Source organism: Notolabrus celidotus, unplaced genomic scaffold, assembly GCF_009762535.1.
Source record: "Notolabrus celidotus isolate fNotCel1 unplaced genomic scaffold, fNotCel1.pri scaffold_249_arrow_ctg1, whole genome shotgun sequence".
In the NCBI taxonomy this organism is placed as follows: domain Eukaryota; kingdom Metazoa; phylum Chordata; class Actinopteri; order Labriformes; family Labridae; genus Notolabrus; species Notolabrus celidotus.
Genome location: NW_023260093.1, coordinates 27,346 through 50,517, shown reverse-complemented (window position 1 = coordinate 50,517; position 23,172 = coordinate 27,346). Strand labels below are relative to the sequence as shown.

The 23,172-nt window shown below is 42.1% G+C and overlaps 2 protein-coding genes across 12 annotated transcripts in view; one reads left to right on the top strand and one right to left on the bottom strand.

Moving 5' to 3' along the window:
* Positions 1–128: 128 nt before the first annotated feature.
* Positions 129–19,370, bottom strand: LOC117809305 (SUN domain-containing protein 1-like). 10 transcript variants are annotated; one of them, XM_034678871.1, is made up of 15 exons: positions 19,080–19,369; positions 15,180–15,356; positions 14,541–14,737; positions 14,370–14,396; positions 11,692–11,946; positions 11,280–11,375; positions 10,054–10,185; positions 9,541–9,621; positions 8,182–8,289; positions 5,875–5,950; positions 4,960–5,009; positions 3,610–3,839; positions 3,248–3,511; positions 3,024–3,116; positions 129–223 (listed from the first exon to the last, which is right to left on the bottom strand). In XM_034678871.1, the coding sequence occupies exons 2-15, from the start codon at positions 15,281–15,283 to the stop codon at positions 152–154; spliced, it is 1,785 nt and encodes a 594-aa protein (XP_034534762.1). In that variant the 5' UTR covers positions 15,284–15,356; positions 19,080–19,369; the 3' UTR covers positions 129–151. The 10 variants fall into 10 exon arrangements, with proteins under 10 accessions (XP_034534762.1, XP_034534764.1, XP_034534763.1 ...); XM_034678873.1 differs by lacking the exon at positions 11,280–11,375 and having other exon boundaries at positions 19,080–19,370; XM_034678872.1 differs by lacking the exon at positions 14,370–14,396 and having other exon boundaries at positions 19,080–19,370.
* Positions 18,990–23,172, top strand: part of heatr1 (HEAT repeat containing 1) — a 26,766-nt gene continuing 22,583 nt past the window's right edge. The window contains exons 1-5 of one of the 2 annotated variants that reach the window (XM_034678870.1): positions 18,990–19,043; positions 20,321–20,490; positions 22,098–22,256; positions 22,715–22,931; positions 23,014–23,155. In XM_034678870.1, coding sequence (XP_034534761.1) covers positions 22,115–22,256; positions 22,715–22,931; positions 23,014–23,155 — 501 coding nt within the window. In that variant the 5' untranslated portion in view covers positions 18,990–19,043; positions 20,321–20,490; positions 22,098–22,114. Of the gene's footprint in view, positions 19,044–20,320; positions 20,491–22,097; positions 22,257–22,714; positions 22,932–23,013; positions 23,156–23,172 lie in introns of those variants that run through there. The other variant, XM_034678868.1, reaches the window with a different exon arrangement.

Here is a 23,172-nt window from a genome sequence, read left to right as displayed (position 1 = left end):
TGAAACAGAGATACAACAGAGACTGAACCTGAGCTACAAGAGAGAGCCGGGTTACCTCCTGAGGGTTTAAAGGGCTAAAGAGAGGAGGAGGAGGAGGAGGAGGAGGAAGGTTACCTCCTGAGGATGAGGAGGAGGAGGAGGAGGAGGAAGGTTACCTGACAGCAGCTGGGAGTGTGGGTGAAGGTGAGGTGGTCGTAGAAGCTTCATGTCTCCATTGCACCTCCTGCAGAACGATGGACAGAGGAGGACAAGGGACAATCAGACCAGACTATATGTGTGTGTCTGTGTGTGTGTGTGTGTGTGTGTGTGTGTGTGTGTGTGTGTGTGTGTGTGTGTGTGTGTGTGTGTGTGTGTGTGTGTGTGTGTCTGTGTATCTGTCACCCCCTGCAGGTCTCACGCAGCCACTACACGCTAACTGCTCTCAGTCACATGTCAGTAAATACTGATGTTACCTGTGAGTTGTTTCTGCTCCTCCGCTTTATCATAAGCTGCATCTGGACCGAGAGTCCCGGGGTCTTTTAGCCCCCAGAACTACTTCCCCCTGAACTAAAAGGTTCCTGGTCCCCCATTGTTGTCTGTCTTTGGACCGCGGGCTGAAGTCCCGGGTAGATTGTGTAAATCAGGCCAGAGACGTATGGAGGAAAAAAAGTAAATGCACTACACCACCAGACCAGTAGAGGGCAGTAACACAAAGAGGAATGCCATTCATCACAGATGACACCATAGAAGCAGACGGACAGGCAGGTATCATTCTGAGCAACACAACAGTTAGCCTGTTAGCATGAAGAGACTCAGCTGGTCTGTTTTAGATGGTGCTATATTTCATCACAGATGGATTCACTGAATCAACACGTGAGAGGAGATAAGCGCGAGTAGCAAAGACGTTTCAACACGGCTTTAAAATCCTTTGACACTACACCACCAGACCAGTAGAGGGCAGTAAAACAGAGACGAATGCCATTCATCACAGATGGAAAAAACAATGACTGTGAGTGGATCAAAAAAAAAAAATTTGAAAAAAATTATTTGAAAAAAAATGTTGAATTTTTTTTTTTTTTGAAAAATATTTTTTGAAAAATTAAAATTTTGAATAAAAAAAAGAAAAAAAAAAGAAATTTGTAAAAAAATGTTCACAAAAAAAAATGGACAAAAAAGTTGACCTGGAGCCTGTTGGAAAAAAAATAATTTTCCTCAGATTTGAAATTGTGCTCCAAAAGCAGAACAAGACGTTTCAACACGGCTTTAAAATCCTTTTGAACTCAAAAAGCCGTGATTGCAGAGATCGGACGGTGTTTTGGTTTAAACGGCGACCCTGTTAACTGGAGACTCTCAGCCGGATGCATCCCTCAAACGTTGAAAAAAAATTTTGAAAAAAAAAAAGACAAAAAAAAATTTTGAAAAAAAAAAATTTACCCAAAAAATTTTACAAAGAAAGATTTGAAAAAAAAAAAAATTTTGAAAAAGAAAAAGTTTTGACCAAAAAAATTTTGAAAAAAAAATTTTGACAAAACAAAAATTGACAAAAAAGTTGATCCAGAGCCTGTTGAAAAAATCAATTTTCTTCAAATTTGAAATGTTGCTCCAAAAGCAGAAAAACCTGCGCCTGCAGTTATTAACATGTAAAAAGTAATGAATGAATCAACACGTGAGAGGAGATAAGCACGAGTAGCAAAGACGTTTCAACACGGCTTTAAAATCCTTTTGAACTCAAAAAGACGTGATCGCAGAGATCGGACGGTGTTTTGGTTTAAACGGCGACCCTGTTAACTGGAGACTCTCAGCCGGATGCATCCCTCATAAACGTCTTCAGACCATCATTAAATATCTGATGAGGATATTTTGAAATCTTAATAAAAACTAAACTAGTTTGCATTCCCAGGAACTCCCTCTGTGTTTCAACAGCTGTGTAAACTCCACAAACACTGACACGTTCAGCTGAAGGGCTCCAGTTTATAGGGTCACTTTTAAAACCGGAACACCGGGAGGAGAGACGCATTCACGGTGGGCTGAGAGAAGACTACTGTTACAAGCTGCTAAATCAAGAGAATCACAGCTTCTTCTTTTGAAAAGTACACACACATACAAAAAAGATAGAACAAATAAAAACTAATGAAAGAAAGAGAAATCAAGAGAATCACAGATGGAAAAAACAATGACTGTGAATAGTTTTAGAAAAATTGAAAAAAAAAAAAAAAAAAAGACTAAAAAAAATTTGACAAACAATTTTTTGACAATTTCTTTTTGACAATTTTTTTTTTTTTACAAAATGTTTTTTTGACAATTGTATTTTTTTTACAAAATGTTTTTTTGACATTTTTTTTTTTTTATTATTAAATTTGACAAAAAAAAAAGGCAAAAAAAGTTGACCCTGTCGAAAAAATTAATTTTCCTCAAACTTGAAATTGTGCTCCAAAAGCAGAAAAACATGAAAAAAAGTGAAAATGTTGTGCCTGTGGTTAAAAACATGGAAAAAGCAAAGAATGAATCAACTGACTGACACGTTCAGCTGAAGGTCTCCAGTTTACAGGGTCACTTTTAAAACCAGAACACCGGGAGGAGAGACGCATTCACGGTGGGCTGAGAGAAGACTACTGTTACAAGCTGCTAAATCAATCATTTTTAGGGGGGAGATTATCTACCCCTGAACTAGCAGGGGTAAAGTTCCTGCGGTCTAAAAACGCCTTATGAGTCAAGCTTTCTTCACTTCCTGGAGTGAAATCATTCTCAGCTGGTCTGAGGGTCCAATTTGGATTCTGCATTTCTTGCTGACACACTGCTTTTATCAACTCATCATACACACAGCTGAGGATGTTAGGGGAGCTTGTTTAGTACTGAACCCGAGACAGAGATGTGACCTGATCCTCACGTTCACACCATCGCACAAAATCAGACGACCAGTGTCAGAGCTCAGGAGTTCATGCTGCAGCATCTAAACAAGTCCTGATAGTTTCAATTTTACTTTTACCGTATCAGAGAGGAAAATGTGCGTTGTGTAAGTTGTGTATATTGTGTGCGTTGTGTACCTGTGTTCTAGCGGCGAGCGTCTTCAGCTGACGCTCCAGCTCGTCCAGACGAGATGAATCTCTCTGCTGCTGCAACAGATCCTGCTCCCGAGTCTGAGGGACGACACCATGAAGAAAACTCCCATCATGCTTAGCGGTAGAGCTTCCACATTACTAGTTTTAACTCAATATAAGAGAAGACAAGAAGACTCCCATCAATAAAGAAAGGAATCAAAGATCCAGACCTGCTCTCTGGTCCGCCTCTCCTCCTCCAGCTGGGTCCTGATCTGGTCCAGCTGCTGGTCCAGCAGGCCGCTAAGCCAGCTCTCCTCTCCCCCGCTCTGTGCAGAGACCTGCTGCTGCTGCTGGAGGTCTGCGTACAGCCGCAGGACCTCTCTGTGTCTCTGCTCCGCCTGCCGCCCGCCGGTCTCCACCTGCCCCCACAGCGCCGTCAGACTCTGCTCCAGACGCTCCAGACGCACTGACTCCTCCCCCGCCGCGGCGTTCTCCTTTAAAGCAAAGATCAGGTCAACATGGAACCGACCGGTCTGAGCCGTCTGTTCATGAAGACGTTACACAGATCACACAGTCGGGGCGGACTCAGTACCTCCTCGCCTCGCTCCGTGTCGGCAGGTGGAGCTCTGCTGTAGAGCGCCTCCTCGTACACCTGCACCTCCCTCTCCTCCTCCACGGCGCCCTCTACTGGTCCGCTCTGTGAGGACAGGAGGCTGGAGACGGAGGACGGGCGGGGTGCGTCAGGCAGCGCCGCGCTCCACTCTGTGACGGGGACAGCTGGAAGAACTGACCACAGACCGGCCGGACCGAACCAGCACAGACCTGAGAGGAGGGGGGACAAGAACCCTGAGTTCATCTACCAGACAGTCCTGCAGGTCTCAGTCTGTCAGAGGGCCCTGCAGGTCTCAGTCTGTCATAGGGCCCTGCAGGTCTCAGTCTGTCAGAGGGCCCTGCAGGTCTCAGTCTGTTGTCTTCTGTGAGAGGGCCTGAGGGCCCTGCAGGTCTCAGTCTGTCAGAGGGCCCTGCAGGTCTCAGTCTGTCAGAGGGTCCTGCAGGTCTCAGTCTGTCAGAGGGCCCTGCAGGTCTCAGTCTGTTGTCTTCTGTGAGAGGGCCTGAGGGCCCTGCAGGTCTCAGTCTGTCAGAGAGCACTGCAGGTCTCAGTCTGTCAGAGAGCACTGCAGGTCTCAGTCTGTCAGAGGGCCCTGCAGGTCTCAGTCTGTCAGAGGGTCCTGCAGGTCTCAGTCTGTCAGAGGGTCCTGCAGGTCTCAGTCCGTCAGAGAGCCCTGCAGGTCTCAGCCCGTCAGAGGGTCCTCCAGGTCTCAGTCTGTCAGAGAGCACTGCAGGTCTCAGTCTGTCAGAGGGCCCTGCAGGTCTCAGTCTGTCAGAGGGCCCTGCAGGTCTCAGTCTGTCAGAGGGTCCTGCAGGTCTCAGTCTGTCAGAGGGTCCTGCAGGTCTCAGCCCGTCAGAGGGTCCTCCAGGTCTCAGTCTGTCAGAGGGCCCTGCAGGTCTCAGTCTGTCAGAGGGCCCTGCAGGTCTCAGTCTGTCAGAGGGTCCTGCAGGTCTCAGTCTGTCAGAGGGTCCTGCAGGTCTCAGTCTGTCAGAGGGTCCTGCAGGTCTCAGTCCGTCAGAGAGCCCTGCAGGTCTCAGCCCGTCAGAGGGTCCTCCAGGTCTCAGTCTGTCAGAGAGCACTGCAGGTCTCAGTCTGTCAGAGGGCCCTGCAGGTCTCAGTCTGTCAGAGGGCCCTGCAGGTCTCAGTCTGTCAGAGGGTCCTGCAGGTCTCAGTCTGTCAGAGGGTCCTGCAGGTCTCAGCCCGTCAGAGGGTCCTCCAGGTCTCAGTCTGTCAGAGGGCCCTGCAGGTCTCAGTCTGTCAGAGGGCCCTGCAGGTCTCAGTCGGAAAACCTGGGACCAGAGAACAACAGAACCAGAGTGTGAAGGAACCTACTGAAGAGGAGGAGCAGCAGAGGGAGGAGCAGCAGGAGTCTGAGAGGAGACCTGCAGGAGGACAAAGACAACAGAAGTCTGTTTCAGGTTTGATTAAAAAGTCCCACGCTCACCCGTTTCAGGAAGTCTGAATGAGACCGGGTACGAAGAGCCGACGGCCCCCGGTTTGTTTCTCTGGGTTAAATGTTTTCATTACGTTTATTATTTATTTATGTCTCTTTGTTATTAGACTCAACAATGCAGCTGTTAGACCCAGAGGCAGATCTCAGGCTCAAATATTCAATTAAAAATAAATAAATCAATAAATAAAATGAAATATTCAAAAAGATAAAAGTAGAAAAAAACAACACAAAACAAAAAGAATTGCTAAAAAGAAATTCTGTTAATAAATTAAAAAAAGAAATTCTAAATGAATACATACTAATTAAATACAATAAGAACATAAATAAAATGAATAAAATAATAAATGAAAAAACAAATTATGAATAAGTAAAAGTAAAGTAAGTAAATTAAAACATAAAATAAATAAATAAATAAATAAAAATGAATAAATGGAAACAAAATGAAAAATCATATATGAATACTTAATAAATAAATGTAAAGTAAATAAATAAATAAATAGACTAAATAAAAATGTAAACATGAATAAATAAATATAAACATTTATTAAAAAAATGATGAATTCATACAAAATAAATAAATGATTAGATTTAGGTAAAAAAAATATAAAAAAGTCAAATTAATAACTCAGTTAAGAAACAATTCACTGGATCCTGCAGAATAACTGATCCACTCTGAGGTTCACTAGATGACCAGTGATCTGAACTTAAGCCCCGCCCCTTCCTCCCTCCAGGAGGTCTTTATATTAAAGTGAGGATTTCAGTTTCAGTCAAAACAGGAAATAACAAAAACTTGCCGAGTCAGAGGGAAGCTGGTTTTCATGTGACGCCATCGTCTGCTGAGCCACCGACACACATCAGCTGCTGATTTACCTGAACGCACACGCACACGCACACGCACACACACGTTAAATAATCATGTCACTATGATGAGCAGGTGATGGCAGGTCAGCAGACAGTATAAGATGTTAAATGAAGCGTTTCTGAATCAGCTGCAGACACAGAGGAGGATTAACAAACACAAGCTGCAGAGAGGAGTTCAGTTTAATCGCCTCCTGCATCATGGGATCATCAACACCACTCAAACACACCAACAACATCAGGAACAAAGATCAGTCTGATCTGTTACAGAAGAAGAAGAAGAATCCAACACAGAGCGCCGACACAAACGTGCTGCAGACCAGAGAAGAAGAGGAGCAGAGGGACCAATCAGAGAGGAGTTAACAACCACAGAGAGAGAGAGAGAGAGAGAGAGAGAGAGAGAGAGAGAGGCCGTGTTAACCTGCAGAGCGTCCGGCGCTCACAGAGGCTGTAAAGACAGTTTTGGTCAGAAGCCAGATGGCCGACGCTCCTCTGAGGGTCAGCTGAAGGAGGGATGAAGCTGAGGAGGAAGAGAGGCGTCAGGAAGAGAAGCTCCGTTAATAAAGGAGGAGAAGGAGGGTAGAGGCAGTGAATTTTCATTAAACTCTCATCAGTTTCTGTGGAGCTGTTCGACAGCAGGAACTTCCTCCAAAGCTTCCAGGAACCAGGGTCTACATATAGTTCCAGGGTAACTGATCTACATCTTGTAAAGTCCCTGCTCTTTGGGGTCCAGGAACTTTGGGGGACTCACTCACTGTGCTGACAGAGAGGGGGCGGGGCTTAAAGATGAAGATTTAAACATGTGGGCAGAGTCACAGAGAGGAGGAGGAGGAGAGGAGGAGAGGAGGAGGGCAAGAAGAGGATAATGACAAGAAGAAGAGGAGGAGGATGAGGATGGAGAAAAACAGGAGGAAGAAGAGGAGGAAGAAGAGGAGAAGAAGAGGAGGAGGATGAAGAACAGGAGGAGGATGAAGAAGAGCATGAGGAGGACACGGACAAAGAGGACGAGGACAAAGAAGAGAAGGAGGACCGAGAAGAGGAGGAGGACAAGAAGAAGAGGAGGAGGGCAAGAAGAGGATAATGACAAGAAGAAGAGGAGGAGGATGAGGATGGAGAAAAACAGGAGGAAGAAGAGGAGAAGGATGAAGAAGAAGAGGAGGAAGATGAAGAAGAGGAGGAGGATGAAGAAAAGCTTGAGGAGGACACGGACAAAGAGGACGAGGACAAAGAAGAGAAGGAGGACCGAGAAGAGGAGGAGGACAAGAAGAAGAGGAGGAGGATGAAGAAGAGGAGGAGGATGAAGAAGAGCATGAGGAGGACACGGACAAAGAGGACGAGGACAAAGAAGAGAAGGAGGACCGAGAAGAGGAGGAGGACAAGAAGAAGAGGAGGAGGACGAGGACGAAGAAAAACAGGAGGAGGACGAGGAGGAGAAGAAGAGGAGGAAGGAGATGAAGAAGAGGAGGAGGAAGAAGTTGAGGACGAGGAGGAGAAGAAGAGGAGGAAGGAGATGAAGAAGAAGAAGAGGAGGAAGAAGTAGAGGATGAAGACGAAGAAGAGGAGGAGGACGAGGATGGAGAAAAACAGGAGGAGGAAGAGGAGAAGGAAGAAGAAGAAGAGGAGGAAGAAGTTGAGGACGAGGAGATGAAGAAGAGGAGGAGGAAGGGGAGGAGAAGAAGAAGAGGAGGAAGAAGATGAAGAAGAGGAGGAGGAAGGGGAGGAGAAGAAGAGGAGGAGGAGGAGGAGGAGGAGGAGGAGGAGGAGGAGGAGGAGGAAGGAGAACACAGTGTGCTCTGCTACCTGTAACAGGTCTGTGTTTGAGGAGGTGATGGTCCTGGGGGAACTCTGTGTTTTGATGGCAGGAACCAGGGTCTAAATATAGTTCCAGGGTAACTGATCTACATCTTATAAAGTCCCTGCTCTTTGGGGGGCGGGGCCTGAAGATGATTTAATTTGCAGTATGGAACAGGTTCTTCATTTTAATATAAAACACTGACACTTCGTACCTACGTGACTCTAGGTGCGTTTCCACAGAAACTAGGGACTTTTTGAGGACGCACGTTTGGACAGCAGGAACTACAGTCCACCTACAGGAGTTACTTTCCCTCCTTTATCAATCCTCATACCTGAACTCATGAGCCCTCCTGAACCACACAGAGACGTTTGTTCTGTTCTTTACTGATTCACGGGTAAACTACGAGACACAGCAGCCAAACGTCACAAAGGTCACATCATCATTTAACCTGTGAGAACAGCAGCGCTCCACACCAGCCCCAACGCACAGGAAGCCACAGAGGACCACGAAGACGGAGGTGAGGAGACTGAGTGCTGTTTCTCCTTACAGTCGTCACCTGTCGGCGTGTGGAGGGAAGGAAGGGGTTAAACAGAAGTGAGACGGTCTGAAGGATCAGCCAGCTGAGGGAGACTCAAACACCTGCAGAGAGGGGTTCTTATCTGTTCATGATCAGCTGACACAAACTTTATCAACATCTCTCTGTCCTAGAAGACCTTAGTTTACAGAGGGATTTTCAAAATAAAAGCTGAAGGACGTCGGAATAAAAGAGGAATTACTTTCAGAACAAGAATAACAAATCAAGAAAATGCCATGGAGTAAAAATAATAATAAAAAAAATAATAATAATAATAAAAATACTATTAAAACTACTACTACTATAATTATATTACTATTATTGTTGTTGTATTATTATTATAATTATTATCTTTAAAGTATCATTATTATAAAATCATAAATCATTAGTATCATTGTTGTTAATAATAATAATAATAATAATAATAATAATAATAAAATTACTTTAATTGCAATTGTTATTTATTATTTTTGTATTATAATTAACAAAAACAATGATAAAGATGTAATACTTTTATTATAATAATAATAATGTTATTGTAATAATAATAATAATATTATAACTTCTAAAACTAGTACAATTATTTTATTGTTGTATTATTATTATTATAATAAATCATAATTATCAGTGTTAATTATAATATAATACAACAACCACAATACTAATAATAATAGAATTACTATTATTGTTATTATTATTTTTGTTTGTATTCTAATTAACAATGATAATTATTTATGATTTTATAATAATACTTTATTAATAATAATACTTTTATAATTATAATAATAATAATATTAATGTTATGATGATAATAACAATAATAGTATTTTTCAGAGCACTTTTCAAAAAACAGGCTACAAAGTTTTTCATGGGCAGCAAAATAAAATGAGAGTCATAAAACCACGAAGTCAAGATGAAGAAATAAAAACAGATTTTAAAAAACATGAAATTCCTTTAAAAGAACTGTAAAAGGAATTAAATTATTTTGAAACACTTTAAAAACTAGTTCAGATAAAATCAAGAAAAGGCTCGATGATAAAAGTATATTTTAAAAAGAGTTAAGAAAAGTTTTGAAGAATATGAAAATTAAATAAATATATAAATAAGGTAAATGATACCTCTGAGTGTTGATTATTTTAAATCTAAAAGCAGTAATCCAGATCACTTCATAGAAACCTTACATTTCCCCTTCTTTAAAGAGAACAACATGTCAGTGTGTCTGGGATTACTCACACAGAGACCCGTTGGGATGAACCTCCTCCTGGTGGGTGCTGGACTCCCGCAGGTTCATGACTCTGCAGTGACTGGACCGAGCTGCAGAGAGAGCAGAGACTCAGTCAGACACATCTGATCCTCCGAGCTGCAGAGACACAGACGGACGGACGGACAGAGGGAGGGAGGGAGGAGATTTGCATTTTGTCAAGGCAACAGCCAAAGTGGAGGGGTGCAGCCCATTTGTTTCAGGGAAACCACAACAGGTGAGCAGAGAGGTCAAGAACAAGATCACAGTTTCAAAATCTGAGCCAGAGCAACTCAAACCCTTCTCCCAAAGACATGCACGCCTCTGTGGGGTCAGACCGCCACCGAGCAGCTGCAGCGGGACGCTTCTGTGACGTTAGAGGAGGAAGAAGAGAGGAAACAGGAAGTGCAGGTAACTTCAGGTCAGGAGAGGTGATGTGAAAGTCCCAGAGTCTGCACAGGTACGTCCCCACACCTGTTACAAACACATCCTCTTACAGTCAGTACCTCTGAGTCTGGGGTCAGTCTGTAAAACCAGCCCACGACACACCTGCAGGGTGAGCGTCAGCACGGACGCACAGCAGGCTGCAGCGCTCCGCACACACAGCACAGACCGCTCACACCACAGCTGCAGAACATCTGGAAGAGCCAAACTCTAATGAGGACAAACAACATCTGGAAGAGCCAGACTCTGAGGACAAACAACATCTGGAAGAGACAAACTCTGAGGACAAACAACATCTGGAAGAGACAGACTCTAATGAGGACAAACAACATCTGGAAGAGACAGACTCTAATGAGGACAAACAACATCTGGAAGAGACAGACTAATGAGGACAAACAACATCTGGAAGAGACAGACTAATGAGGACAAACAACATCTGGAAGAGACAGACTAATGAGGACAAACAACTGGAAGAGACAGACTCTAATGAGGACAAAGAACATCTGGAAGAGACAGACTCTAATGAGGACAAACAACGTCTGGAAGAGACAGACTCTGAGGACAAACAACATCTGGAAGAGACAGACTAATGAGGACAAACAACTGGAAGAGACAGACTCTAATGAGGACAAACAACATCTGGAAGAGACAGACTCTAATGAGGACAAACAACATCTGGAAGAGACAGACTCTGAGGACAAACAACATCTGGAAGAGCCAGACTCTAATGAGGACAAACAACATCTGGAAGAGAGACTCTAATGAGGACAAACAACATCTGGAAGAGACAAACATCTGGAAGAGCCAGACTCTAATGAGGACAAACAACATCTGGAAGAGACAGACTCTAAAGAAAACAAACAACATCTGGAAGAGACAGACTCTAAAGAAAACAAACAACATCTGGAAGAGCCAGACTCTGAGGACAAAGATCTGGAAGAGACAAACAACATCTGGAAGAGACAGACTCTAATTAGGACAAACAACATCTGGAAGAGAAAAACAACATCTGGAAGAGAAAAACAACATCTGGAAGAGCCAAACTCGAATGAGAAAAAACATCTGGAAGAGACAAACTCTAATGAGGACAAACAACAACTGGAAGAGACAAACAACATCTGGAAAAGCCAAACTCGAATGAGGACAAACAACATCTGGAAGAGAAAAACATCTGGAAGAGCCAGACTCGAATGAGGACAAACAACATCTGGAAGAGACAGGAGGAAGAAGTGGAGGACGAAGATGAAGAAGAGGAGGAGGAAGGAGAATACTGAGTCTGCTCTGCTACCTGTAACAGGTCTGTGTTTGAGGAGGTGATGGCAGAGCACAGCGAGCAGGGAGAGCACACAGGCTGCTGACCTGTCCCACACGGACACCAGCACACCTGAGGATCACAGAGACATCTGATCTGAGGGAGTCTGGTTAATCAAAGAAACATTAGAGTGGATGAAGGGTTGCAGTACTCTGAATGAACACAGGGGGCGCTGTTCCTTCAGCAGGCTGTCAGAAAACAGACTTTAAATAAAGTTTATGAACGTCAGAGGGATTTTCAAAGAGCAGGAAGAGGAACATTATTGATCTTTAGACCTCCCAAAGCAGGAGAGACTTCTTACAGGCATCTCGATCCGACCCTGAAGAGTCCCAGAAAGAATCAGCTCCCTGATCGTTTACATAAACACACCTGAGGTCTGCGCCCTCACCTGTGCGGCTCTTGCGGTTCCGGTCCCGGCTGTAGATGATGGACGTGTCCGGGTCTGCGGGCTCCCTGCAGGAGGAGGACGACGTGTACTTGAAGGAGGGGCGGTACGTGGACTCCCTCCTGTCTTGCTGGTCCTCGCAGTCCTGACAGTAAACCGTACTGAGCGTGTGCGGCGGGTGTTTTGTACAGCTGCCATCTGAGCCAATCAGAGTGCGGTCTGCCAGGATGGTGCTCTGCTCTGCTACGATGGTGCTCTCTGTGACACGAAGAGGACGAAGGAAAACATCTTTATCACCAGTTCATAAACACTCTCCAGTTTACATCGTTTATTAAATATAAAACAACCAGCTGGGGAATATTAATCAAGTACGAGTAGAGAGGGTTTGTTTGCCCTCCGCTCAGGCTCACAGGCATTTCAACAATCACAACAACATCACACACATCTGTGATTCTCTTGATTTCTCTTTCTGTCATTAGTTTTTATTTGTTCTATCTTTTTTGTATGTGTGTGTACTTTTCAAAAGAAGAAGCTGTGATTCTCTTGATTTTTTTTTTTCAATTTTTTTGTTTTCAAAGATTCTTTTTTTTAACATTTTTTTTGCCAAAACTTTTTTTTTCAAATTTTTCTTTGAAAGATTTTTTTTTAGTAAAATATTTTTTGTCAATTTTTTTTTCTTTTTTTTTTTTTGCCTTTTTTTAATCAACGTTGATGAGGGATGCATCCGGCTGAGAGTCTCCAGTTAACAGGGTCGCCGTTTAAACCAAAACACCGTCCGATCTCTGCGATCACGGCTTTTTGAGTTCAAAAGGATTTTAAAGCCGTGTTGAAACGTCTTTGCTACTCGCGCTTATCTCCTCTCACGTGTTGATTCATTCGTTGCTTTTTACATGTTAATAACTGCAGGCGCAGGTTTTTCTGCTTTTGGAGCAAAATTTCAAATTTGAAGAAAATTAATTTTTTCGACAGGCTCTGGATCAACTTTTTTAGTCAAATTTTTTTTAGTCAAATTTTTTTTTTTTCAAAACATTTTTTTTCAAAGATTTTTTTTTTCAACATTTTTTTTGTCAAATTTTTTTTTTTTCAGAAAAAATTTTTCGAACATTTTTCTTTGTACGATTTTTTTTTTAGTAAAATTTTTTTTGTACATTTTTTTTTTGTCAAATTTTTTTTTTGTACATTTTTTGTCAACGTTTATGAGGGATGCATCCAGCTGTGATTCTCCAGTTAACAGGGTCGCCGTTTAAACCAAAACACCGTCCGATCTCTGCGATCACGGCTTTTTGAGTTCAAAAGGATTTTAAAGCCGTGTTGAAACGTCTTTGCTACTCGCGCTTATCTCCTCTCACGTGTTGATTCATTCTTTGCTTTTTTTTTTTTCTTTTTTTTTAGTTATATTTTTGGGTTTTTTTTTTTTTTGGCTTTTTTTTTTGCCTTTATTGTATAGGACAGCTGAAGATTGACAGGAAATGTGGGGAGTAGAGAGCGGGGGAAGACATGCAGGAAATGGTCAACCGGCCGGGAATCGAACCGGCGACCCCTGCGACGAGGACTGTAGCCTCTGTATGTGGGGTGCTTAGACCGCTAGGCCACCAGCACTCCCCATTCTTTGCTTTTTACATGTTAATAACTGTAGGCGAAGGTTTTTCTGCTTTTGGAGCAAAATTTCAAATTTGAAGAAAATTAATTTTTTCGACAGGCTCTGGATCAACTTTTTTTGTCAAATTTTTTTTTGTCAAATTTTTTTTTGTCAAATTTTTTTTTGTCAAATTTTTTTTTGTCAAATTTTTTTTTTTTCAAAACATTTTTTTTCAAAGATTTTTTTTTCCAACATTTTTTTTGTCAAAATTTTTTATTTTAAAAAAAAAATTTTTTTTTGAAAAAAAAAATTTCCCAACATTTTCTTTGTTCGATTTTTTTTAGTAAAATTTTTTTTGTACATTTTTTTTTTGTCAATTTTTTTTGTTGTCAATTTTTTGTCAACGTTTATGAGGGATGCATCCGGCTGAGAGTCTCCAGTTAACAGGGTCGCCGTTTAAACCAAAACACCGGCCGATCTCTGCGATCACGGCTTTTTGAGTTCAAAAGGATTTTAAAGCCGTGTTGAAACGTCTTTGCTACTCGCGCTTATCTCCTCTCACGTGTTGATTCAGTGAATCCATCTGTGATGAAATATAGCACCATCTAAAACAGACCAGCTGAGTCTCTTCATGCTAACAGGCTAACTGTTGTGTTGCTCAGAATGATACCTGCCTGTCCGTCTGCTTCTATGGTGTCATCTGTGATGAAATATAACACCATCAGATCAAAGCTGCTCCCCACAAGCTTTACGTACTGGATAGTGATTAACAGCTCTCTTTAAATGAACTCTCAGTCCTAAATGTTCACAGATCTCTGCACACATTTTGTGGATCTTGCACGGCAGAAAAGGAGCAGAGGTCAGGTGTGAACAGAAGGCTGATGGGGGACCACCTCTGTGGTTTTTCATGAGTTTATTTTCAGCTCTTGGAGCTGGACAGACCTGTGTGTGTGTGTTTGTGTGTGTGTTTGTGGATCTACATCTCTTTACACATATCCTCCATGATCAAATTAATTAATGTATTCAGTCTATTTACAAAAGTGTTCTAAAAATGTGCAGCATGAAACCCTCTGCACTGTAACAGCTTATTGCACAAACTGACCTTTAGGGTCGACGTCCTGGTCCAAACCTGCAACACCAGGGGAGGAAACACAGCGTCACACAGAACCAAACTACGCCGAGCTCAGGAACAAGAGAGGAGCCTCAAAGGAGCAAACAGAGGAGATGAAGGGCTCCGTCTACACCTGGAGGAGTCACAGAACGAGAGTCTTACCCCACAGAGTGTCCACCAGCGTGGTCTCCTGGATGGAGGACTCGTCCAGCAGGGAGGAGATCAGGGAGGCATCGGACGCCACGCTGTGGAGGCTGCTGTTGTGGAACGAGTGGACCGCCTGTTTACGAGGAGTGTGGACGAGGAGAGACTCGGAGCAGGAGACTGAGAGCTGCTGAGAGCGGCCAGACTTTGACGACCTGCAGGAGAGAGAGGAGGAGGAGAGGGATGAGAGAAACAAGCATAACGGCCAAGTTCCACCTGATCCGTCTCTGATCCATCACAGCTCTGGATCTGGTTTCTATTCTAGTCAATGTGTTAACTTCTACTGGATCCACTCCGTTGTGTTCAGGCTGCGTCTCTGATCCAGCAGGGCAGAGCCAGGCCTGGAGTCAACAGGTCAGAGGTTTTCAGAGGACCAGAAAGACAACATGGATGAGGAGAGGAGGAGGAGGAGAATCCTTGATTCAGGGATTACCAAGGGGAAACCTCGGTCACATGACTCCAGCTGTCCGGAGGTCCTGCTCCGTGCTGCGGTCTGAAGACGGACCAGACACGGGTCTGGTGGAAGTCCCGGGTAAGACACAGCTGGAGAAGACGGCAGATGATAAAAGGAGGAAGAAGGTCTCCGAGTCCACTCACCTGGTGCTCTTCCAGTCGGCTCCTCCCACGCTGAAGGAGGCGCTGCTGTGCGGCAGACTGCGGTCCAGCAGGCCGTCGCCGAGCCGCAGGCTGCGTCTGGACATGACCTCCGTCTGCAGGAACCACGCGATGTTCTGTTCCCTCTCTGAGTCGGACCCTGCCGGGGAGTAACCGGACCTGAGGAGGAGGAGGAGGAGAGGAAGGTGAGGAGTCCTGTCAGAGTGAAACAGCCTCATCATGATTAACATGTTAGAGTCGTGGTGTCACTGCTGTACGACTCCTGACGGCAGTGCTAACAACACGACTCCTACATGTTACCTATTGCTTTCAGGGTCAGAGACTCACGTCTGACTCACCGCTGAGGAGGAGGAGATCTCGTACGAGCTTGATCCCCAAAGAACTGTGATTAGGAACCCCTTAGGATCAAATATAAACGTGAAGTAAATCAGACTCCTCTCTCAGCAGGAAGCCCCGGGTCGTGGAGCGAGGTGGATCGCTTATCCTAAAGAGCTCATAGTGCCCTGTTCCCCCTCTAGACCTCTACGCTCCCAACATGCAGGCCTGCTCATCACACCTAAAGTCTCTAAAAGTAGTATGGGAGGTAGAGCCTTCAGTTATCAGGCCCCTCTCCTTTGGAATCATCTACCAGTCAGGGTCCGGGAGGCAGACCCCCTCTCTACTTTTAAGAGTAGACTTCAAACTTTCCTTTTTGATAAAGCTTATAGTTAGAGCTGGATCAGGCTTGGACCAGGTCTTAGTTATGCTGCTATAGGCTTAGACTGACACACTGGGATCCTGTCTTTCCCTCTCTCTCCTCTCTCTGCCTGTCTCTCACTTTAACTCTTCCTGTCCCATTAAAGTTACTAACCATAGACCGACCTGGAGTCCCTGAGCTCCCTTGTCTCGTAGGTTCCTCTGGATCTCTGCTGCTGTGGACGTGGTCCAGACTCCAGCTGCTACAACTACTACTATCCGTCTCCCCACTATCATCTCTCTCTCTTCATCTCCCTCTATCCCTCTCTCCAACACGGTCTCAGATTCAGATGTGTGTCTAACATGAGTCTGGTCCTGCTGGAGGTTTCTGCCTGTTAAAGGAAGTTTGTCCTCTCCACTGTAACTTGCTAAATGCTGCAAAGTGCTCTGCTCATGGTGGATTAAGATGAGGTCAGACTGAGTCCGGTCTGGAAGAGGGGACTGGATCTGATCCTGGTCTGTAAGATGGGACTGGATCTGATCCAGTCTTGATGTTGGGTCTTCAGTCAGGAGATGATGCAGTGCTAGATCCACATAGGCCAGGTTGAAGTTCCTCTTCAGAGGAGTCATTAACTGAACTATTAATCCTCTTAGCTCACAGTAACCAGGGGTCTCCTCCTCCTCCTCCTCCTCCTCCTCCTCTGTGATACACGTACACCTAGTGGACTTTGAACGGTTCGGTTTTAACAGCCCGGATCATGTTTCAGATTTACAGGCAGAGAAGGAGGAAGAGTGCAGTCAGCTGAACGTCTGGATGAAGGTTCAGTTTCTACAGAGTTCTTCTGTTTATAGATCAGAAACAGCAGCTGAGACTCTGATAACACACAACCCTGAAACCTTATCAGAGGCTCCTCACACACACTCAAACACACACACACACACACACACTAACAGCACTAAAACCACAGAAGAAGAAGAAGATACGCACAGGTCGGTCCAGCCCCAGCACTGCAGCTCCTCGTCCTCCTCACACACACTCATTCCACACACACTCTAACTCTGAAAACACACACACACACACACAGACACACACAGACACACACACGCAGCAGGCCATGCGGCAGCAGCACAGCTCAAGTTCACCTTAAACCTACTTAGACGACTGCATACTGCACTTCCTGTTAGAGCTGCTTAGACCCTGCCCACACACACACACTCACCTGACACACACACACACACACAGACACCTGACACACACACACACACACACACCTGAAACCTGCCAGGTGTGGAGAACACACTCAAATTGTTCAGACTTGTTTAAGTTAAATTACATTAATTGATGTTTCACTTTACTTAATGTTTAGATTTCATTATAAGAATTACATTTATCATCGGTTCCTTTTTCATTTTATTCTATTTTATTTTATTTTATTCTATTTTTATTTTATTCTATTTTTTATTATCTTATTTTAATCTTCTGTTTTTATTTTATTCTATTTTATTATTTATTTTCATTGTACTTTATTTTTTGTTATTCCCTTATTTTACTTTAATTTTATTCTTTTTTTTCTATTATTATCTTATTTTAATCTTGTAATATATTCTGTTATTATTTCATTTTATTTTACATTATTTTATTTGTATTTTATTTTATTCTCTTATTTTATTTTGTTCTCTTTTATTTGATCCTTTCTGATATGTATCTTATTTTATTTTATTGAGTTATTCATTTTATTGTATAATAAAGGAGACTGATTTTTTACTCTTACAGTTTTATTTTCATCACTGAGCTCATTTGTCTTTGTTTTTCTCTCTTCTTGTCTTTATATTTAAAGTGTTTTACCTGTTACAGTCAGACACCTGTATAACCTGCTGCTGTGACATCATCATTTATTCTACCTGTCCACCTCTGAATCGAGCGTTACCCTCTGAACGGTCGGAGGAACAAAGAGGGACTCACCCCGGCTGCAGGTGGACCCCTGTGTTTGCAGAGAAGGTGAGCAGGTGTTAAGATCACCTGCACTGAGATGGAGGTAAAACAGAGCTCAGTAAGCCTCTCTGGATTACCCAGCAGCCCTCAGGCTGAGCTACTTAAAGACCCAGCAGTGACCTGTAGTGACCTGCAGGGGGCGCTGTCAGAGCAGACAGTAATTCAGCTGCTTAGACTTCAAACCTTTTGTATGCTTTCTCATTTGGCAAATATACCTCCTCTCTCCTCTGTCCCTCCCTGTGGCTCACCTGGGAGGAAAGAGGCCTCATATCACCACTCTGCAAATATCAGAATTAAATTAAAATATACAAATAAAATCAAATATAAAATAAATATATAAAGATACTAAAATACATTAAAAACATAAAATTTAAATATACAAATACAATTTACAATTAAATAAATAACAATTAATAAATGCAATAGAATAGAAAAAAATTAAATATATAAATAAAATACATTAATTCAAATTTACAAATGAATAAATACATTACAATTATTTTTAAATAATAATTGAAAAAAACTAACTTTTCTTTTAAATCATAATTTCAGTCACACTGGAAATAAGTCATTCAATAAAATAAATACAAGATTAAAAAGTTATTACCATTTAAATGAACAGTTTGTAATTCTGTTAGTGACAGTAATGGTATACACATAAATAATAAGAACAATATCTTCTTTAAACTTACATAATTAACAACTATATATATATATATATATATATATATATATATATATATATATATATATATATATTTGTGCATTTCTTAAAGGTAGGTCAAACCTTTGTATAACACCAGAGTGATATATTAAACGTGTTTGTGTTAATATATCTCGTTTGTTCTCTTGGGTTGCCGTGGTTAACTGAGCTGATGTTGTCTCTGAATTATGTATTATTTTAATTATTACTATATTTAAGTGTGTTAGTGTAAAATCACCAGCCTGAAGGGGAATAAAGGAGCAAACTCAGCATGTAAACCTCAGGCTGCTCACCCACGTGTTTGCAGTCACTTAAAGGGCCTGTCAGATTTTTCAGCCAATCAGCGTGAAGTTCAGAGAAATGACGTCGCAGAGAGCCAATGGGAGTGAGAAAGGGGCGGGGGCCCGCGAAAAACAAACGGTTGATGTGCTAATGTTAGCTTTAGCTCTCGGTCGACATGAAATGAATAAAAACGGTAAAAATAAGAGAATAAATTGATTAAAAGTTTTACCTTTAAGAATCTGAAGAGGCTCCAACAGCAGACTTTAAGGCGGGAGAAGCTGTTAGCTCGGCTGGATGATAAAACTGGATTATTTCTGTCTGTTTAAAGTTTCAAACCATAGACTGTAAAGTTTAAATCAAAGATTAGTTACTCAGAGACGTCCTTTACCCTCCTTTACCCTCAGACACACGAAGGACCAAACATCATTAACTCATTAACTCATTAACTCCACGGCTGGTCCTTCCTTCTTAATTAACGCTGTGCAGCTCAGGCAGAGGGAGCGGTGATCAGCGCCCTCATGTGGCCGGAGGAGCAAATAACCTCCCAGAGCTCAGCCAAAGATCGTATATTAAATCTATGAACACTCACTCTGTCAAAATACAAAAACAGATTTCTGTAAAGTTCTTATTGTTTAAGATCGTTATTTTGATAAAAAGGATTCAAATGTGATTAAAAACACTTACACTGTGTTCTGAGTTCATGTCTTCCCACGGTCAGAGAGAGTTAACACTGATATCTTACTTTATGTATTTATTATCTAGCTCAAATTTTTGTCACTTTTTAAAATTGTATACTGTCTCATTTTAAATTATTATAGACAAACATATTTTTTTGGTTCAGTTAATTTTTATTTTGTGTTTATTTAAATTTTTTTAAATTTATTGTTGATTAAGATAAGATAAGATATTGCTGTATTGATCCACCGTGATTCAGTTGTTACAGCAACCCAGACATAAGTTCAATCAAGAAGAAGTTTCAATAAGTAAAATAAAATAAAATTAGATTAGTAAAAATAGAAATAGATAAATAAAGCTTGAGGATTATTTCATTATTTAATTAATATATTTATTATAATTTATCACCTTCAGATTTTTATAGATAACCTCTCAGCATTTTGATAATTTATTGAGCTCATATTAATTTACCTCCATTGTTTCCTTTTCAAAATATCATGACAGAGTTTCCTTAGTTCGTTCAGCAACTTATTTTTTATTTTTCATTTATTGTATTATTATTATTATTATTATTATTATTATTATTATTATTATTATTATTATAAATAATAAAGTAAATTCTATTATATTCCATTATTATTTTTGCATATATCATGTTCTGTACCTTATATATGGATTGTGGGCTGGGGTTGGGGTTTTGATTGAGCAGCAGAAGCTCATGAATAATATTTTATTAGTCACAGTGATATTCTTTAATCTGTTAACCTGCAGTGTATTCTCCCCTGGATCATAAAGGGAACCATCAGTTAAAGCAGCTTATGGAAGCTGTCGAAGGTAACCGGAAACAGAAAGGAGTGAGACCTCTGACTGTATGGAACAGCTCAAACCGACATGACCCGGATGTAAAGAACACATCCGGTTACAGAGATCAACAACGTGCGCGCATGTGTCGGTGCTGAGATCAGGTTTGGGACATTTCTTTCCTCCTTCCTTCTTCTATCCTGTAATAATGAGATTCTGTCTGCATGAGGTTAAAGTTCAGGACTTTAGAGAGTTCCTTTAGTTTGGTCTCATAATAAGAATGTGAAGTTAGAGCCTGTTAAAGATCTAACTGCATCCAGAGTCTGTGTGTGTTCACTTCAGCTTTAATACAAACATCAGTCAGCTTTAAATCTCTGCTTAAGACACATTACAGACTTACTTTATATTCATCCTTTTAACAGCTGTTTACTTTCATTTATTATTATTATTATTATTATTATTAGTAGTAGTAGTAGTATTAGTATTATTATTATTATTATTATTATTATTATCCAACCTATCAGTTATTTTAATTTATTTTGATTATTTATAGTTTATTATAAATATTATTATTATTTTCTGTTCTTAATTTATCCTTCTCTATTTACTATTTTCTCCGATGTGATGTGGTCTTCTTCTTAAAAACATTTTTTTGGTCCTGTAATGTTTTTATTAACATATCATTTTTATTGTTTCCTTTTTCATTCATTTATTGTTGTTTATTTATTTATTTTTTAATTTATGTATTACACATTTTTATGTTTCTATTTGTTTTTTTTTCATTTTTTTATTTGGAATCACATGAGTTCACAATTGTACAAATTACATTTGCTACTTATCATCTATAGTGATCCACTTTGTTTTTTAATGTTACCAGACAGAACTCAATAAAACCAAAAACAAACAAACAAACAAACAAAAAAGGACAACAACAGAGCGTGGGGTGTCTGTTTCACATGAAGATAAAAAGTACAAATACTTTGGTACACAGAAGTTTGAATACCTTAAAGAAAAGAAAGTCTTTTTATAGAAATATAAAACATCCACTTCCTCCATACTTCCTCCATACTTCCTCCATACTTCCTCTTTCTGAAGCTTCAAAGTAAAGGTGATCTAATGATATCATACCAGGCATTGATAGATGGCCGGGCAGGTTTAAGTCATTTTCTGGTTATTGCTTTCCTGGCAGCTTTGCTCAATAATCCAAATAAATAAATACATTTTCTATGATTGGATGTGTGGAGGTGTCCAACAAAGAGCTGGTCCCAACTAAAAGTCACATTTGTTCACCTCCCTTAGTTCTTTATGATGTTTCTATTTGTATTTATTGATTTATTCAGTATTTTTTAAAACCAGTGATTTATTGGTCTCCACTTTATTCTGTTTCATTTGTATTTAATCTTTGAAATCTTTTGCATTATGTTTTGTTTTTGCAGAGTTACTCCTCTCTGTCTGTGAAAGATTTATTTTGTCTATACAAATAAAGTTATTATTATTATTATATTTATTTAAGGGAGTTATTTTGTGCTGAAGTTTGCATTTTACCGCAGCTTCTAGTGGACTGTTATGGAAACAAAGTCCTGATCTTAAATCCTTGTATCTAGACTTCTAAGATGTGGACTGGATGATTCCTGCAGCCTCTTTCTGAAACCTTAACATACTCTGATCCAGGTCTGAGCGCCTCCTCGTGAGGTTTATCAGCAGAGTCCTCACTCTGATGTAAACTCAGGTTAAAGTAACAGACTCACTATGACATGTTTGTCTCCATCAGATTAACAAACAGCCGCCATGACATCATTAGCCCACCAGCTGAAGAGGCTCGCTCTGCCTCAGAGCGACCCCAACCTGCTGACACGCAGAGAGGTCGTCTCGCTGCTCTTTGACCCCAAAGATGCTGCAACCATGGACCGGAGCACCTTCTACGCCCTCGGTGGGTCTCACACCCGGGACACATGGATTCAAAGTCTGAGTCACACTTAACTACAAGTTTAATCTCCCCCTCTCTCTCTTTCTCCTTCCTCCCCCTCTCTCTCTCTCTCCTTCCTCCCCCTCTCTCTCCTTCCTCCCCCTCTCTCTCTCTCTCCTTCCTCCCCCTCTCTCTCTTTCTCCTTCCTCCCCCTCTCTCTCCTTCCTCCCCTCTCTCTCTCTCCTTCCTCCCCTCCCTCTCTCCTTCCTCCCCCCCCCCTCTCTCCTTCCTCCCCTCTCTCTCTCTCCTTCCTCCCCTCCCTCTCTCCTTCCTCCTCCTCTCTCTCTTTCCTCCCCCTCTCTCTCCTTCCTCCCCCTCTCTCTCCTTCCTCCCCCTCTCTCTCCTTCCTCCCCCCTCGCTCTCCTTCCTCCCCTCTCTCTCTCTCCTTCCTCCCCCTCTCTCTCCTTCCTCCCCCTCTCCAGGCTGCACAGGGCTGGAGGAGCTGCTTGGAATCGAACCAGCCTTCCTGGAGTTTCAGGACACCCTGTTCAGCCGGTCCTCTCTGACCTTGGAGCGCAGCGTCCAGTCCAAAGAGGTCAACGAGAAGCTGGACGCCGGCATCTCGCTCTTCCTGACCCGCCTCTCCCCGTACTTCCTCCTCAAACCGGCTCACAAGTGCCTGGAGTGGCTGATTCACCGGTACGCGAGCGGTCTGATGCGAGACGCGTCTCTCGGGTCCGTCCTCTGTCCTCTGACTCATTGGTCTCGTCTTTGTTCCCAGCTTCCACGTCCAGCTGTATAACCCCGACAGCCTGCTGGCCTGCGTGCTGCCGTACCACGACACCAACGTGTTCGTCAGAGTCCTGCAGCTCCTCCACATCAAGGACGCCACCAACCGCTGGAGCTGGCTGCACTGCCTGCAGGTCTGACACCACATGGT

Coding starts and splice junctions, on each gene's coding strand:
- LOC117809305 (XM_034678871.1), bottom strand. CDS start 15,283: ATGTCCAGACGCAGCCTGCGGCTCGGCGACGGCCTGCTGGACCGCAGT. Junction 11,947..14,369: donor CCAGGACGTCGACCCTAAAG/GTCAGTTTGTGC, acceptor TTCGTGTCACAG/AGAGCACCATCGTAGCAGAG. Junction 3,117..3,247: donor AGAGGCGGACCAGAGAGCAG/GTCTGGATCTTT, acceptor GTCGTCCCTCAG/ACTCGGGAGCAGGATCTGTT.